The sequence below is a fragment of the Macaca mulatta genome, chromosome 19, assembly GCF_049350105.2.
Source record: "Macaca mulatta isolate MMU2019108-1 chromosome 19, T2T-MMU8v2.0, whole genome shotgun sequence".
Classification (NCBI taxonomy): Eukaryota; Metazoa; Chordata; class Mammalia; order Primates; family Cercopithecidae; genus Macaca; species Macaca mulatta.
In genome coordinates this window covers 9,759,061-9,778,598 of record NC_133424.1, presented here as the reverse complement: position 1 = coordinate 9,778,598, position 19,538 = coordinate 9,759,061, and the positions used below count along the sequence as shown (strand labels likewise).

The 19,538-nt window shown below is 47.1% G+C and overlaps 1 protein-coding gene across 1 annotated transcript in view; it reads left to right on the top strand.

The window, feature by feature from the left end:
* Positions 1-19,538, top strand: part of MUC16 (mucin 16, cell surface associated) — a 221,390-nt gene that overhangs the window by 69,843 nt on the left and 132,009 nt on the right. Inside the window, exons 6-8 of the mRNA XM_077979761.1 lie at positions 613-9,901; positions 11,686-11,790; positions 14,434-19,524. Of these exons, the coding sequence (XP_077835887.1) occupies positions 613-9,901; positions 11,686-11,790; positions 14,434-19,524 (14,485 nt within the window). The remainder of the gene's footprint in view (positions 1-612; positions 9,902-11,685; positions 11,791-14,433; positions 19,525-19,538) is intronic.

Sequence of the window (19,538 nt, the reverse complement as noted above, 5' to 3'; positions counted from 1 at the left end):
TTGGCCTCCCAAAGTGCTGGTATTACAGGCGTGAGCCACCGTGCCCGGCCTAGTTCCTGGTTTCTAAGACCATACACACACACACACACACACACACACACACTCAGAGAGAGAGCAGATCATTAAGACATGGTACACTGAGACATTCTATCCTGCAGACAGTAAGAATCTGTTAAAAAGTTTGTAGGGAAGAATTGAGATCGTCAGTGTTTATTTGAGGAAATTGTCTGTGGTTGCGCCATCCTTTCCTTTCTCTCCCTGAGATTTAGTCTTCTCAATCAGAAGGGTTGCACAATTCCCCCAACCCCCATACATACGGCAGCTCTTCTAGACACAGATTTTCTCAGGAGAAATGCAGGGACCCCAGCCATATCTCCCACCCTGAGAAATTTTGGAGGTTCCGGGAGCTCAGAAGCTCTGCAGAGGCCACCCTCTCTGAGGGGATTGTTCTTAGACTTCCATCCAGAGGCAAGTGTTGACCTGTCCATGCTGAAACCCACAGGCCTTCCTGGGTCATCTTCTCTCACCCACTCCTTGATGACAGGGAGCAGGAGCAGTAAAGCCACACCGGAAATGGATTCAGGACTGCCAGGAGCCACCTTGTCACATAAGACATCTACAGGTGCAATCATAATGACGGAACATACTCTGCCCTTTACTTCCCCAGCTAAGAACTTGGCCAGTCCTGCGTCTTCGGTTGTGGGAAGAACCACCCGGTCTCTGGGGGCGATGTCCTCTGCTCTCCCTGAGTCAACCTCTAGAGGAATTACACACTCCGAGCAAAGAACCAGCTCATCGCTGAGTCCCCAGGTCAATGGAACTCCCTCTAGGAACTCTCCTGCTACAAGCGTGGTTTCAGGATTGAGTTCCCCAAGGACCAGGACCAGTTCCACAGAAGGAAATTTTACCAAAGAATCATCTACCTACACACTCGCTGTAGAGACCACAAGTGGCCCAGTCACTGAGAAGTACACAGTCCCCACTGAGACCTCAACAACCGAAGGTGACAGCACAGGGACCCCCTGGGGCACAAGATATATCCCTGCAAAAATCACATCTCCAGTGAAAACATTTGCAGATTCAACTGCATCCAAGGATAATGTCCCGGTGTCTATGACTCCAGCTGAGTCCACAGTTACTGATTCACATACTCCGGGAAGGACAACCCCATCCTTTGGGACAGTTTATTCTTCCTTCCTTGACTTATCGCCTAGAGGGACCCCAAATTCCAGAGGTGGAACAAGCCTGGAACTGACTCCATCAACCACTGGATATCCCTTCTCTTCTCCTGAACCTGGCTCCACAGGACACAGCAGAATAAGTACCAGTGCGTCTTTGTCATCATCTGCTTCAGTTCTCGATAATAAAATATCAGAGACCGGCATATTCTCAGGCCAGAGTATCACTTCCCCTCTATCTCCTGGGGTGCCCGAGGCCAGAGTCAGCACAATGTCCAACTCAGCTATCCCTTTTTCCATGACACTAAGCAATGTAGAAACAAGTGCTGAAAAGGTCAGAAGTACAATTTCCTCTCTGGGGACTCCATCTACATCCACAGAGCAGACAGCAGAGACTATCCTTACCTTCCGTGCCTTCGCTGAGACCACGGATACACCTGGCACCCACATAGCCAAGACTTTGGCTTCAGAATGGTCAGGGAGTCCAGGTACCCTCAGTGGCACCAGCACTTCAGCGTTGACAACCACATCTCCATCTACCACTTTAGTCTCAGAGGAGACCAACACCCATCACTCCATGAGTAGAATGGAAACAGAAGGAACTTTGAATACATCCATGACTCCACTTGAGACCTCTGCTCCTGGAGAAGAGACCGAAATGACTGCCACCTTGGTCCCCACCCCAGGTTTTACTACTCTTTACAGCAAGATTAGTAGTCCATCTCAGGTCTCTTCATCACACCCAACAAGAGAGCTCAGAACCGCAGGCAGCACCTCTGGGAGGCAGAGTTCCAGTAGAGCTGCCCACAGGAGCTCTGACATCCTGAAGGCAACCACTTCCAGCACCTCAACAGCATCATCATGGACCAGTGAAAGCACAGCTCAGCAATTTAGTGAACCCCAGCACACACAGTGGGTGGAGACAAGTCCTAGCATGAAAACAGAGAGACCCCCAGCATCAACCAGTGTGGCAGCCCGTGCCACCACTTCTCCTGTTCCCTCAGTGGTGTCTGGCTTCACCACCCTGAAGACCAGCTCCACTAAAGGGATTTGGCTTAAAGAAACATCTGCAGACACACTCATCAGAGAATCCACAACTGGCCCAACCACCTATCAGTTTGCTGTTCCCACTGGGATTTCAATGACAGGAGGCAGCATCACAAGGGGAAGGCAGGGCACAACCCACCCACTCAAAAGAGCCACAGCATTATCTGAGACATCCACAGATTTGACTCTGGCCACGAACGGTGTTCCAATCTCCATGACTCCAGCAGTTAGCAAGATGGCTGCTGGCTCAAGTCCTCCAGGAGGGACAAATCCATCATATACAATGGTTTCTTCTGTCATCCCTGAGATGTCATCTTTAGAGTCCCCAGCTTCTAGGGAAGGAACCAGCCTGGGACTGACTCCATTAAACACTAGACATCCCTCCTCTTCCCCTGAACCAGACTCTGCAGGACCTACCAAGATAAGCACCAGCGTTCCTCTGTTGTCATCTGCTTCAGTTCTTGAGGATACAGTGTCAGCGACCAGCACATTCTCACACCACAGAGTCACCTCATCTATGACCACAGGGACTCCTGAAATCTCAACAAAGACAAAGCCCAGCTCAGCCATTCTTTTCTCCATGACCCTAAGTAATGCAGCAACAAGTCCTGAAAGAGTCAGAAATGCAACTTCCCCTCTGACTTATCCATCTGCATCAGGGAAAGGGACAGCAGGGAGTGTCCTCACCCTCAGCACCTCTGCTGAGACTACAGACTCACCTAGCATCCACCCAATTGGGACACTGGCTTCAGAATGGTCAGAGAGTCCTAGCACTCTCAGCCTCCCAAGTGTCTCTGGAGTGAAAACTACATTTTCTTCATCTACTCCTTCCACTCATCTATTTACCGGTGCAGAAGAAACAGAGGAAACTTTGAATCCATCTGTGTCTCAACCTGAGACTTCTGTTTCCAGAGTAAGGACCACCTTGGCCAGCACCTCTGTCCCCACCCCAGTATTCCCCACCATGGACACCTGGACTACACGTTCAGCTCAGTTCTCTTCATCCCACCTAGTGAGTGAGCTCAGAGCCACGAGCAGTACCTCAGCTACAAACTCAACCAGTTCAGCTCTTCCTAAAATATCTCACCTCTCTGGGACAGCAGCAATGTCACAGACCAATACAGGCACGTTTAATGACTCTGTTGCACCCCAAAGCACAACTTGGCCAGAGACTAGTCCCAGATTCAAGACAGCGTTACCTTCAGCAACAACCACTGTTTCAACTTCTGCCACTTCTCTCTCTGCTACTGTAGTGGTCTCTAAATTCACTTCTCCAGCAACTGGTTCCACAGAAGCAACTTCTATCAGGGAACCATCAACAACCATCCTCACAACAGAGACCACGAATGGCCCAGGCACTGTGGCTATGGCTTCTACCAACATCCCAATTGGAAAGGGCTACATTACTGAAGGAACATTGGACACAACTCATCTGTCCATTGGAACCTCAACTTCCTCTGAGACATCTACAGATTTTACCATGGCCAAAGAAAGTGTCTCAATGTCAGTATCTCCATCTCAGTCCATGGATGCTGTTGGCTCAAGCACTCCGGGAAGGACAAGCCAATTGGTTGGCACATTTTCTGATGATGTCTATCATTTAACATCTGGAGAAATTCCAGTGCCTAGAGGTGGAGCCAGTTCAGCTCTGACTCCACAAATGACTGCAACTCACCCTCCATCTCCTGAGCCTGGCTCTGCTAGAAGCACCTGGCTTGGCATCTTGTCCTCATCTTCTTCTCCTACTCCCAGAGTCACAATGAGCTCCACATTTTCAACCCAGAGAGTCACCCCAAGCATGACAATGGACACAGTTGAAACTAGTGAACGGAACACACCCAACTTACCTTCCATGACTTCCTCGACACCAAGTAATATTCCAACAAGTGGTGCTGTAGGAAAAAGCACCCTGGTTCCCTTGGACACTCCATCTCCAGCCACATCAGTGGAGGCATCAGAAGGGGGACTTCCGACCCTGAGCACCTACCCTGAATCAGCAAACACACCCAGCATCCGCCTCGGAACACACGCTAGTTCAGAAAGTCCAAGCACCATCAACCTTACCATGACTTCAGTAGTAAAAACTGGCTCTTACACACCTCTCACCTTCCCCTCAATAGAAACCCACATTCATGCATCAACAGCCAGAATGGAGACAAATGAAATTGCTTACTCTTCTGGGTCTTCGCCTGAGATGACAGCTCCTGGAGAGACTAACACTGATAGTACCTGGGCCCCCACAACCTACATCACCACTACGGATCCTAAGGATACAAGTTCAGCTCAGGTCTCTACACCCCACTCAGTGAGGACACTCAGAACCACAGAAAACCATCCAAAGACAGAGTCCACCACCCCAGCTGCTTACTCTGGAAGTCCTAAAATCTCAAGTTCACCCGATCCCACCAGTCTGATCACAAAAGCATGGACCATCACAGACACAACTGAACACTCCACTCAATTACATTATACAAATTTGGCAGAAAAACCATCTGGATTTGAGACACAGTCAACTCCAGGACCTGTCTCTGTAGTAATCCCTACCTCCCCTACCACTGGAAGCAGCACATTGGAACTGACTTCTGATGTCCCAGGGGAACCCGTGGTCCTCACTACCAGTGAGCAGACCACAATCACTCTCCCCATGGCAACATGGCTGAGTACCAGTTTGACAGAGGAAATGCCTTCAACAGACCTTGATATTTCAAGTCCAAGTTCACTCATGAGTACATTTGCTATTTTTCCACCTATGTCCACACCTTCTCATGAACTTTCAAAGTCAGAGGCAGATACCAGTGCCATTGGAAATACAGATTCAACCACATGGGATCAGCACCTAGGAATCAGGAGTTTGGGCGCAACTGGAGACTTAACAACTGTTCCTATCACCCCACTGTCAACCACGTGGACCAGTGTGATTGAACACTCAACACAAGCACAGGACACCCGTTCTGCAACGATGAGTCCTACTCATGTGGCACAATCACTCAAAGATCAAACATCTTTACCAGCCTCAGCATCCCCTCCCCATCTTACTGAAGTCTACCCTGAGCTCGGGACACAAGGGAGAAGCTCCTCTGAGACAACCACTTTTTGGAAACCATCTATAGACACACTCTCCAGAGAGATTGAGACTGGCCCAACAAACGTTCAATCCACTCCACCCATGGACAACACAACAACAGGGAGCAGTAGTAGTGGAGTCACCCTGGGCACAGCCCACCTTCCCATAGGAACATCATCCCCAGCTGAGACATCCACAAACATAGCACTGGAAAGAGGAAGTTCTACAGCCACTGTCTCCATGGCTGGGACTGTGGGACTCCTAGTTACTAGTGCTCCAGGAAGAAGCATCAACCAGTCATTAGGAAGAGTTTCCTCTGTCCTTTCTGAGTCAACTACTGAAGGAGTCACAGATTCTAGTAAGGGAGGCAGTCCAAGGCTGAACACACAGGAAAATACAGCTCCCTCCTCCTCTCTTGAACCCAGCTCTGCTGAAGGAAGCCAGATGAGCACAAGCATCCCTCTACCCTCATCTCCTCCAACTCCTGATGTGGAATTCATAGGGGGCAGTACATTTTGGACCAAGGAGGTCACCACAGTTATGACCTCAGACATCTCCAAGTCTTCATCAAGGACAGAGTCCAGCTCAGCTACCCTTATGTCCACAGCTTTGGGAAGCACTGAAAATACAAAAAAACTCAGAACTGCCTCTATGGATCTTCCATCTCCAACTCCATCAATGGAGGTGACACCATGGAGTTCTCTCACTCTCAGTAACACCCCCAAGACCACAGATTCACCTGACCTCAGCCATGGGGTGCACACCAGCTCTACAGGGACTTTGGTCACTGACAGGCCATTGAATACTGGTGTCACTAGAGCCTTCAGATTGGAAAACAGCTCCAGCACCTCTTCTGAGTCCCTGTCTGTGGGAACCAGCACTCACACATCCATGATTTACATAGAGAAGAGTGAAGTGCCTTCTTCAATACGTCCCCAACCTGAGACCTCAGCTCCTGAAGCAGAGACCACTTTGACTTCCACTCCTGGAAACAAGGCCACAAGCTTAACATTGCCTTTTTCATCCATTCCAGTGGAGGAAGTCATTTCTACAGGCATAACCTCAGGACTAGACATCAGCTCAGTACCCATGACACATTCTCCCATCACCCCACCAACAATTGCATGGACCAGTACAGGCACAATTGAACAGTTCACTGAACCACTACATGCAGTTTCTTCAGAAAACGTTTCTGGGCAGACACAGTCAACTCCATATGTCAATGCTGTGGCAGTGTCTGCTTCCCCTACCCATGAGAACTCAGTCTCTTCTGGAAGCAGCACGTCCGTTCCATATTCCTTAGCCTCACTTGAATCCTTGGATTCCACAATCAGTACTAGTTTATCTGAGGCATTGTCCTCAGCTCATTCTGGGGTTTCAAACCCAAGTTCAACTATGACTGAATTTCCACTCTTTTCAGCTGCATTCACATCTGCTGCTAAGCAAACAAATCCAGAAACAGAGACCTATGGCCCCGAGAATACAGCCCTGAGTACTTTGAACACTGATGCATCCTCAGGCACAGGTCTTTCTGAGACTTCTGTGGGGGCAACTATCAGCTCTGAAGTCCTTCTTCCAATGACCGTAACTTCCAGATCAGATGTTTCTGGCCTTATGTCTGAGAGTACTGCTAACCTGAGTTTAGGCACAGCCTCTTCAGGAGGGACCAAATTAACTAGGACAATATCCCTGCCCACTTCAGAGTCTTTGGTTTCCTTTAGAATGAACAAGGATCCACGGACAGTGTCAATCCCTTTGGGGTCCCATCCAACTATTAATACAGAAACAAGCTTCCCAGTAAACAGTGCAGGTTCACCTGGCTTGTCCACAGTAGCATCAGATGTAATTGACACACCTTCAGATGGGGCTGAAAGTATTCCCACTGTCTCCTTTTCCCCCTCCCCTGATAATGAAGTGACAACTATCTCACATTTCCCAGAAAAGACAACTCATTCATTTAGAACCATTTCATCTCTCACTCCTGAGTTGACTTCAAGAGTGACACCTACTCCTGGGGATTGGACCGGTTCAGCTGTGTCCACAAAGCCCACAGAAGCCAGTTCTTCCATTACACTGGGAGAGAGAATGACAATCACCTCTGCTGCTCCAACCACTTCCCCCATAGTTCTCACTGTTAGTTTCACAGAGACCAGCACAGTTTCACTGGATAATGAAACTACAGTAAAAATCTCAGATATCCTTGAGGCACAGACAACAAATGAGCTCCCCTCAGATAGCAGTTCTTCCTCTGATCTGATCAACACCTCCATAGCTTCTTCAACTATGGATGTCACTAAAACAGCCTCTATCAGTCCCACTAGCATCTCAGGAAGGACAGCAAGTTCCTCTCCATCTCTCTTCTCTTCAGATAGATCCGAGGTTCCCACATCTACAATAGAGACAAATACAGCCACCTCTCCATCTGTTTCCAGTAACACCTATTCTCTTGATAGAGGCTCCAATGTGGGTGGCACGCCATCCACTTTACCACCCTTTACAATCACCCACCCTGTCAAGACAAGCTCGGCCCTGTTAACCTGGTCTAGACCAGTAGGAACTTTCAGCACCATGGTCAGCACTGACACTGCCACCGGAGAAAATCCTACCTCTAGCAATTCTGTGGTGACTTCTGTTCCAGCACCAGGTATATGGACCAGTGTAGACAGCACTACTGACTTACCCGCCATGGGCTCTCTCAAGACAAGTCCTGCAGGAGAGACACACTCACTTCCAGCATCAACTATTGAACCAGCCACTGCCTTCACTCCCCATCTCTCAGCGACAGTGGTCACTGGATCCAGTGCTACATCAGAAGCCAGTCTTCTCACTATGACTGAAAGCAAAACCATTCATTCTTCATCACAGACCCCAACTACAACCACCTCTGGAGCAAGCTGGGAAACTTCAGCTACTCCTGAGAGCCTTTTGGCCGTCACTGAGACTTCAGACACATCACTCACCTCAAAGATTTCAGTAACAGATACCATCTTGTTTTCAACTGTGTCCACACCACCTTCTAAACTTCCAAGTACAGGGACTCTCTCTGGAGCCTCCTCCCCTACTTTACTCCCGGACACTCCAGCCATCCCACTCACCACCACTGAGCCAACAAGTTCATTAGCTACATCCTTTGATTCTACCCCACTGGTGACTATAGATTTGGATAGACTTGGCACAGTCCCAGAGACTACCCTGACCATGTCAGAGACCTCAAATGGGGATGCACTGGTTCTTAAGACAGTAAGTAACCCAGATAGGAGCATCCCTGGAATCACTATCCAAGGGGTAGCAGAAAGTCCACTCCATCCTTCTTCCACTTCCCCCTCTAAGATTGTTGCTCCACAGAACACAACCTATGAAGGTTCGACCATCATGGCACTTTCTACTTTGCCTGCAGGAACTACCGGTTCCCTTGCATTCGGTCAGAGTTCTGACACCTCAGAGACAACAGCTTTGGTGAACTCATCAGCTGGGCTTGAGAGGGCATCTGTGATGTCACTAACCACAGGAAGCCAGGGTTTGGCCAGCTCTGGAGGAGTCAGAAGTGGGTCCACTCACTCAACTGGAGCCAACACATTTTCTTCTCTCCCTCTGACCATGAACCCAGGTGAGGTTACAGCCATGTCTGAAATCACCATGAACAGACTGACAGCTACTCAATCAACAGTGCCCAAAGGGATACCTGTGAAGCCCACCAGTGCTGCGTCAGGGCTCCTAACACCTGTCTCTGCCTCCTCAAGCCCATCAAAGGCCTTTTCATCACTGACTACAGCTCCCACAACTTGGAGGATCCCACAGTCCACCTTGACCTTTAAGTTTTTTGAGGTCCCAAGTTTGGATACTAAGTCTGCTTCTTTACCAACTTCTGGACAGTCCCTGAACACCATTCCAGACTCAGATGCAAGCACAGCATCTTCCTCACTGTCCAAGTCTCCAGAAAAAAACACAAGGGCAGGGATGATGACTTCCACAAAGGCCATAAGTGCAAGCTCAGTTCAATCAACAGGTTTTACTGAAATCCCTGAGGAATCTGCCTCCCCTTCTATGGCAGGACATGAACCCAGAGTTCCCACTCCAGGAACAGGGGACCCTATATATGCCTCAGAGAGCATGTCTTATCCAGACCCAAGCAAGGCATCATCATCTATGACATCGACCCTTCTTGCATCAAAACTCACAACTCTCTTCAGCACAGGTCAAGCAGCAAGTTCTGGTTCTAGTTCCTCTCGCATAAGCCTATCCACTGAGAAAGAAACCAGCTTTCTTTCCCCCACTGCATCCACCTCCAGAAAGACTTCACTCTTTCTTGGGCCCTCCGTGGCAAAACAGCCCAACACATTGGTGGATCTTCAGACATCAGCTCTGACACTTTCTCCAACATCCACTCTAAATATGTCCCAGGAGGAGCCTCCTGAGATAACCTCAAGCCAGACCACTACAGAAGAAGAGAGAACAACAGCTGAAACACAGACATTAACCTTCATGCCATATGAGACCCCGACATCCTTGTTACCTGTCTCTTCTCCCACAGAACCCACAGCCGGAAGAAAGGGTTCTCCAGAAACATGGGCAAGCTCTATTTCAGTTCCCGCCAAGACCTCCTTGGTTGAAAGTAAGAATGCCCTGCTCCTTCCCCAAGTGTGCTGGGGATGAATCTGGAAATAAACTACATCGTTTTAAATTTTTCAAACTTTTATATTTGAAAATATAAATATTTTAGGTTCAGGGAACATGTGCAGGTTTGTTATATAGGTAAATTGCATGTCATGGGGGCTTGGGGTACACATTACATCATCAGTCAGGTAATAAGCCTAGTACCTGGTTGGTAGATTTTTTTTTTATCCTCTCCTTCCTCCCAGTCTCCACCCTCAAGTACACATGTCTCCATGTGTACTTAAGGTTTAGTTCCCACTTATAAGTGAGAACATGCGGTATTTGTAAACTACATCTTTATTTTTGCTAACCTTGAACTGAAATTTAGCATTTGTTTTATTGATGAGTAGAGGTAACAAAAACAAACCACATTAATCCTAGCAGTGCCTGTGCCTTTGCCCACAGCAGAAATTCCACACACTTTCGTATCTTATGACAGTTGTTGCAAGTACTTTTAAATATCATGTATGACTTTATTCATAATTATGGTGATTATTAGGCTTTTCAATATATCTTACTTAACGAGTTAGTAAAAGAAGTGCCTGTATTATTATATTACATTTGTTTATTAAGATTTTGATAACATTTCAATATAATCATTTCTTTCATTTTCTAAATTTTAGATTCAGGGGTATATATGCAGGTTTGCTATGTGGATAGACTGCATAATGGTGAGGTTTGGCTTCCAGTGAATTCATCATCCAAATAGTGAATGTTGTACCAAGAAGTAGTTTTTCAATCCTCACTTCACTCTCAGCCTCCTCTATTTTGGAGTCCCAGTGTCTATTATTTCTATCTTTATATCCACATGTACCCATTATTTAGCTCCCACTTATAAATGAGAACGTGCAGCATTTAATTTTCTGTTTTTGAGTTATTTTGCTTAGGTTGATGGCCTTCAGCTCCATCCATGTTGCTTTAAAGAACATGATTTCATTCTTTTTCATGGCTGTGTAGTACTCCAAGGTCTATGTGTACCAGATTTTCTTTATCCACAATGATTTTGTTTGTAATCGAATATTTTATATTGTTATTTTATGTTTTATTCTACATTTTTATTTTAATTTATAAAGGAATTCATATAGTTCACAAGCCTGTCAAAGGGACCTATAATAAAAAGAGGTTAAGAATCTATACTCTAAACAGAATGTTACTCCATTTTATTTCATTTATTTTTAAAGAGACAGTCTCACTCTCTCATCCAGGCTGGAGTGCAGTGGAGCGATCATAGCTCACTGGAACCCTGAACTCTTGGGCACAAGCAGTTCTCCTACTTCATCCTCCAGAGGAGCTGGGACTACAGGTGCACGTCACCATGCCCAGCTAATTTTAAAAATTATTTTGTAGAGATGGTGTCTCGCTATCCTACCCAGGCTGGTCTCAAACTCCTGGGCTCAGGCAATCCTTCCACTTTGACCTCCCAAAGTGTTGAGATTACAGGGGCGAGCCACTGTGCCTGGCCACTTGTCACATTTTAATTTGTGATTACTTATAAAATGAACCCCTTCCCATCTGAGATCTGTCAGTCTTTCTCATGATGGTGCCTAGTGTCTGCTTTCTACCATGTCCAGTTAGACTGGGGTTTGATGGGAGGTCACCTGGGCAGCTGTCCAGCTCACTCACTGGGCTCTGGAGCCTCTGAGTTAAAGCAAAATAGAAAGATCAGTCAATGTAAAGAAAGTGCAAAAACTGACCTACTGAAGTAATGGATAGCTCAACCTTCCTATTGCCCTTTTCTTTCAGCAACTGATGGAATGCTAGTGCCCACTACAAAGATGTCAAGTCAGGCAGCACAAGGAAATTCCACATGGCCAGCCCCAGCAGAGAAGACAGGGACCAGTCCAGCAGGTACATATAGATCTTGTTTCCGTTTCTGCTCTGCTAATGTCACCCAAGCCTTTTTTTCTTTTCTTTTCTTCTCTCTTTCTCTCTTTCTCTCTTTTTCTCTCTTTCTTTCTTTCTCTTTCTTTCTTTCTTTCTTTCTTTCTTTCTTTCTTTCTTTCTTTCTTTCTTTCCTTCCTTCCTTCCTTCCTTCCTTCCTTCCTTCCTTCCTTCCTTCCTTCCTTCCTTCTTTCTTTCTTTCTTTCTTTCTTTCTTTCTTTCTTTCTTTCTTTCTTTCTTTCTTTCTTTCTTTTTCTTTTGAAATTTTTATTTTTTTATTTTTTATTTTTCACCCAAGCCTTAAGGCCAGTTTGGGCCACATAGTGACATCCCATCTCTACAAAAAAAAAAATTAATAAAAAGACGATAAGTTGGGCATCGTGTAGGCCTGTAGTCCCAGCTACTCAAGAGGCTGAGGTGGGAGGATAGCTTGCTACTAACTGAAAGTGCTACTTATTGATTCTGGGAAGAAAAAATATACACGTCTTCAGTTTCATTAGTTTATAAGTGAATGCTAGCAACTTTTCTTTTCCTTTCTTTCTTCTCTTTCTCTCCTCTCCTCTTCTCTTCTTTTCTTTCTCTCTCCTCTCCTTCTCTTCTGTCTCTTTTCTTTTCTTTTATTTTCTTTCCTTTTCTTTCTTCTTTTGTCTTTTATTTTTGAGACAGGGTTTCATTCTGTCACCCAGGCTGGAGTACAGTGGTGTGTACTCACTGCGGTACTCACTGTACTCACTGCAGCCTCAAATTCCTGGACTCAAGTTATCGTCTCACTTCAGCCTCCTGAGGAGCTGGGCAGCTGTCCAGCTCACTCACTGGGCTCTAGAGCCTCTGCCCTATGCCCAGTTTCCTGGGGTTTTTTTGAAAAAAAAATTTTTTTTTTGTAGAGATGGGGGTCTCACTATGTGACCCAAGCTGGTCTTAAACTCCTGGCTCCAAGAGATCCTCCCACCTCAGCCTCCCAAAGTGCAGGGATTATAGGTGTGAGCCACTGTGCTCAGCCTAGACAGCATCTTTTTTTTTTTTAAACAGGGTCTCCCTCTATTGCCCAGGCTGGAGTGCAATGATGTGATCATGGCTCACTGCAGCCTCAGCCTCCCCAGTCTCAAGCAATCCTCCAACTTCAGCCTCCCCTAGCAGCTAGAACTGCAGGTGATCATCACCAATAAGACTGGTTAATTGTGTGTGTGTTTCTTAATTTTTTTGTAGAGATAGTTCTCACTATATTGCTTGGGCTGGTCTCAAACTCCTGGGCTCAAGCGATTTGCCCACCTCGGCCTCCCTAAACACTGGGATTACAGGCTTGAGCCACCACACCCAGCAAGGACTAGGTTTTAAAATAGGTTCCTAGGCTGGGTGCGGTGGCTTATGCCTGTAATCCCAGCACTTAGGGAGGCCGAGGTGGGCAGATCACGAGGTCAGGAGTTCAAGACCAGCCTGGACAACATAGTGAAACCCCATCTCTACTAAAAATACAAAAAATTAGCTGGGTATAGTGGCATACACCTGTAATCCCAACTATTCGGGAGGCTGAGACAGGAGAATCGCTTGAACCCAGGAGGCAGAGGTTGCACTGAGCCGAGATCATGCCATTGCACTCCAGCCTGGATGACAGTGCAAGACTCCATCTGAAAAAAAAAAAAAAAGGTTCCTTTGACTTCTTGACACTCTTCTCTGAGGCTATTGGTCATTTTTCCCCGTAGATGTTACTAACTGAACACTTCTGTTGCTTCAGCTTACTAATTTACATGATCAATAGCCAATTAATTCAGCAGGAGAGAATGCTACAGAGTCGATTCTCTCTGTACTTTCTTCTGCTCCAGAGTGAAGGATCTTTCTAAATCAGAGACCATCACTGTGTTCACAGGAAGGGCACAGGTGAACTTGAGATGGCAAACGCTGCCTTTGTTACTACAGAAGAAGGGATTATGGATTGAAGTCCTTCGCAGTGCCAAGTTGCTTAGAAAAATGTGCAAAAGGGTCCCTAGGAGTGCTCTTGGGACATCACATTTTTCTCACTCCTGTAGCAGGTAGATGTTACTTTCCTGAAGGACAGGGAAAGGATTCAGAGGAAGGAATGAATTTGAAAGAAAATGAAGGTGAAGAGAAAGAATGAGCTCATCTCCCTTATCCTCTTTCTTCTAAAATCCTTAAGTAGCTTTGCACTGAACTAAGATTTGGGGGAACCTAGAGGAGGCTGAAAGTTGTAAGCTAAAACTGGTTTAGCAAGGGCGAGCTCCAAAGACAAAAGTGGAAATAGTTTAGGGGTAGCCTCTTGCATGGGTGAAGCCCTAGTTCATCACATCCTCCCTTACACGGAAAGCCCTTTTATATGGGGCATGGGGAAAAACTGAGCTAAAGATGACAATTTCTCCTGAGCAAACCAGATGGTCAAACCTCTAACCTCACCATCTCCCTTGAAATGTTTAATGTGTTCCCTGGTGTCCAGAGGCTTAAAGTGTGAGAATTAAAAGCTCAACATTTTCTTTCCCAGGGAAGGAGGAAATAGTTTTAATCGAAATCCCAGGAGGAAATGAATGATAGTGTCAAACAAAAAAACCTCATCTTCTGTACCACTTGCATATACTCTACTGACATACTTTCTAATCACAGGCACATCCCCAGGAAGCCCAGAAATGTCTACAGCTCTCAAAATCATGAGCTCCAAGAAACCCAGCATCAGCCCAGAGATCAGGTCCACTGTGAGAATTTCTCCTTGGAAGACTGCAGAAACAACTGTTCCCATGGAGACCACTGTGGAACCAGTCACCCTTCAGTCCACAGCCCTAGGAAGTAGCAGCACCAGCCTCTCTCACCTGCCCACAGGAGCCACATCACCAACCAAGTCACCAACAGAAAATATGATGGCTACAGAAAGGGTCTCCCTCTCCCCATCCCCACCTGAGGCTTGGACCAATCTTTATTCTGGAACTCCAAGAGGGACCAGGCAGTCACTGGCCACAACGCTCTCTGTCTCCTTAGAATCACCAACTGCTAGAAGCACGACAGGGACTGGTCAGCAAAGCAGTCCAGAATTGATTTCGAAGACAACTGGAATGGAATCCTCTATGTGGCATGGCTCTACTGGAGGGGCCACAGTAGACACACATGTCTCTCTGAGCACATCTCCCAATATCCTTGAAGACCGTGTAACCAGCCCAAACTCTGTGAGCTCAGTCACAAATAAATCCAAACATAAAACCGAGTCATGGGTCAGCACCACAGCCATTCCCTCCACAATCCTGAATCACAAGACAATGGCAGCTGAAGAACAGACAAGTCGATCTGTGGATGAGGCTTATTCATCAACTAGCTCATGGTCAGATCAGACATCTGGGAGTGACATCACCCTTGGTGCATCTCCTGATGTCACAAAGACATTATACATCACCTCCACAGCACAAACCACCTCACTAGCATCTCTGCCCTCTGGAGACCAAAGCATTACCAGCCTCACCAGTCCCTCAGGAGAAAAAAGAAGCTCTGCGTCATCTGTCACATCCCCTGTGGAAGTGAGCATCATGAATGTAACCACAGCTCCTACTCCAGGTATCTCCACCACCATCACCACCATGGGAACCAACTCAATCGTGACTACCACACCCAGCCCCGAAGTGGGTGTGAGTACCATGGACAGCACCCCGGACACAGAGAGGCACACATCTTCTACAGAGCACCCTCCCACCTGGTCCTCCACAGCTGCATCAGATTCCTGGACTGTCACAGACATGGCTTCAAACTTGAAAGTCGCAAGTTCTCCTGGAACAATTTCTACAATGCATACAACTTCATTCTTAGCCTCAAGCACTGAATTGGACTCCATGTCTACTCCCTATGGCCTTATAACTGTCACTGGAACCAGCCTGGTCACTCCATCCTCTGATGCTTCAGCTGTAAAGACAGAGACCAGTACCAGTGAAAGAACATTGAGTCCTTCAGACACAACTGCATCTACTCCCATCTCAACTTTCTCTCCTGTCCAGAGGCTGAGCATCTCAGTTCCTGACATTTTAAGTACAAGTTGGACTCCCAGTAATACAGAAACAGAAGATGTGCCTGTTTCAATGGTTTCTACAGATCATGCTAGTACAACGACTGACTCAAATATGCCGCCGTCTACTTTTCTGTTTGATTCTCGGTCCACTCTTGACTGGGACCCTGGGAGATCTGTGTCATCAGCCACAGCCACTACCTCAGCTCCTCACGGGGCCACAACTCCTCAAGAACTCATTTTGGAGACCATCATCAGCTCAGCTACCTCACAGCTGCCCTTCTCTATAGGGGACGTTACAAGTGCAGTCACACCAGCTGCAATGGTAAGGAGCTCTGGAGTTACTTTTTCAAGACCAGATCTGACAAGCAAAAAGGCAGAGCAGACTTCTACTCAGCTTCCCACCACAATTTCTGCACATCCAGGGCCAGTGCCCAGATCAGCAGCAACAACTCTGGATGTGATCCCACACACAGCACAAACTCCAGATCCAACTCTTCAGAGACAAGGGCAGAGGGCTCTTACAACAGAGGCAAGAGCTACATCTGACTCCTGGAATGAGAAAGAAAAATCAACCTCAAGTGCACCTTGGATCACTGAGATGATGAATTCTGTCTCACAAGAGACCATCAAGGAGGTTACCAGCTCCTCCAGTGTATTAAGGAGCCTGAATACACTGGACGTAAGCTTGGAATCTGCGATGACTTCATCCCCAAGTTGGAAAAGCAGCCCGTATGAGAGAATTGCCCCTTCTGAGTCCACCACAGACAAAGAGGCAATTCACCCTTCTACAAACACAGTAGAGACAAGAGCATGGGTCACAATTTCCGAACATGCTTCTCATTCTACTGTCCCAGCTCACTCAGAGTCATCCAAACTCACATCTCCAGTGGTTACTGCCTCCACCAGGGACCAAGCAATAGTTTCTGCATCAGCAACCACAAGGCCAGAGTCTACAAGGACTGGAACAGAGCCTAATTCCTCCTTGACTACTGAACTGAAGGATTTCAGCCCTTACATGGAGTCCAGCTCAACCACACAAACAAGTATTATCTCTTCCCCAGGTTCCACTGCGATCACCAAGGGGCCTAGAACAGAAATTACCTCCTCTAAGAGAATATCCAGCTCATTCCTTGCCCAGTCTGTGAGGTCATCAGACAGCCCCTCAGAAACCATCACCAGGCTGTCTAACTTCCCTGCCACGACAGAATCTGGAGGAATGACCCTCACTATGCAAACAAGTCCACCTGGCGCTACATCACTAAGTGCACCTACTTTGGATACATCAGCCACAGCCTCCTGGACAGGGACTCCACTGGCTATGACTCAGAGATTTACATACTCAGAGAAGACCACTCTCTTTAGCAAAGGTCCTGAGGATACATCACAACCAAGCCCTCCCTCTGTAGAAGAAACCAGCTCTTCCTCTTCCCTGGTACCTATCCATGCCACAACCTCACCTTCCAATATTTTGTTGACATCACAAGGACACAGTCCCTCCTCTACTCCACCTGTGACCTCAGTTTTCTGGTCTGAGACCTCTGGCCTGGGGAAGACCACAGACATGTCAAGGATAAGCTTGGAACCTGGCACCAGTCTACTTCCCAATTTGAGCAGTACAGCAGGTGAGGTGTTATCCACTTATGAAGCTTCCAGAGATACAAAGGCAATTCATCATTCTGCAAACACAGCAGTGACGACTATGGAGGCAACTAGTTCTGAACATTCTCCTGTCCCAGTCCATACAAAGCCATCCAAAGCCACATCTCCATTGGTTACCTCCCACATCATGGGGGACATCACTGCTTCCACATCAGTGTTTGGCTCCTCCGAGCCCACAAAGATTGAGACAGTGTCCTCTGTGAACCCAGGACTTCAGGAGAGAAGCACATCCCAGGTGGCCAGCTCTGCTACAGAGACAAGCACTGTCATTACCCATGCATCTAGTGGTGATGATACTACTCATGTCACCAAGACACAAGCCACTTTCTCTAGCAGAACATCCATTCCAAGCCCTCATCACTTCAAAACTTCTACCAATGCATTTACAAATGTGAGCACCAACCCTTCTACCTCTCTGATAATGGCAGAATCTTCAGGAGTGACCATCACCACCCAGACAGGTCCTACTGGAGCTACAACACAGGGTCCATATCTCTTGGACACATCAAGCATGCCTTACTTGACAGAGACTCCATTGACTTTGACTCCAGATTTTATGCAATCAGAGAAGACCACTCTCATGAGCAAAGGTCCCAAGGATGTGTCATGGACAAGCCCTCCCTCTGTGGCAGAAACCAGCTCTCCCTCTTCCCTGACACCTATCTTGGTCACAGCCTCACCTCCTGCCACTTACACATTACGAGGGCGAAGTACATCCTCTCCTGTTTCTGTGACTTCAGTTCTCACCTCTGGACTGGTGAAGACCACAGATACATTGAACACAAGCATGAAACCTGTGACCAATTCACCTCAAAGTTTGAACAACACATCAAATGAGATGCTGGCCACTTTGGAAGCCACCACAGACATAGAGACAATTCATCCTTCCATAAACAAAGCAGTGACCAATATGGGGACCACCAGTTCAGCACATGAACTGCATTCCACTCTCCCAGTCAGCTCAGAATCATCCACAGCCACATCTCCAATGGTTCCTGCCTCTGCTATGGGGGATGCTCTTGCTTCTACATCAACACCTCGTTCTGAGACCACAGACACTGGGGGAGAGCCAACATCCTCCCTGACTGCTGAACAAAAAGAGAACAGCACCCTCCAGGAGATGAACTCAACTACAGAGTCAAACATCATCCTCTCCAATGTGTCTGTGGGGACTGCTACTGAAGCCTCCAAAGTGGAAGTCCCCTCTTTTGATGCAACATTCATACCAACTCCTGCTCGGTCAACAAAGTTCCAAGATATTTTCTCAGTATCCGGCAGTAGACTTTCAAACTCTCCTCCCATGACAATATCTACCCACATGACCACCACCCAGACAGGGTCTTCTGGAGCTACATCAAAGATTCCACTTGCCTTAGACACATCAACGTTGGAAACCTCAGCAGGGACTCCATCAGTGGTGACTGAGGGGTTTTCCCCCTCAAAAATAACCACTGCCATGAACAATGATGCCAAGGATGTATCACAGACAAGCCCGCTCTTTGAGGAGGAAGCCAGCTCTCCCTCTTCTCAGGCACCTGTCCTTGTCACAACCTTACCTTCTCCTGTTTCTTTCACATTGCAATGGCCTGGTACCTCCTCTCCTGTTTCTATGTCCTCAGTTCCTACTTCTTCACTGGTAAAGATCACAGGCAAGGTGGACACAAGCTTAGAAACGGTGACCAGTTCACCTCAAAGTATGAGCAACACTTTGGATGACATATTGGCCACTTCACCAGCCACCACAGATATAGAGACAACACACTCTTCCATGAACACAGCAGTGACCAATGTGGGGACCACTAGTTCAGCATTTGAATCACATTCTACTGTCTCAGCTGACCCAGAGCCATCTAAAGTCACATCTCCAAATGTCACCACCTCCACCATGGAAGACACCACAATTTCCAGATCAATTCCTAGATCCTCTAAGACTACAAGAATTGAGACTGAGACAACTTCCTCCCTGACTCCTAAACTGAGGGAGACCAGCATCTCCCAGGAGATCACCTCATCCACGGAGACAAGCACCGTTCCTTACAAAGAGCTTACAAGCATTAAGAGAGAG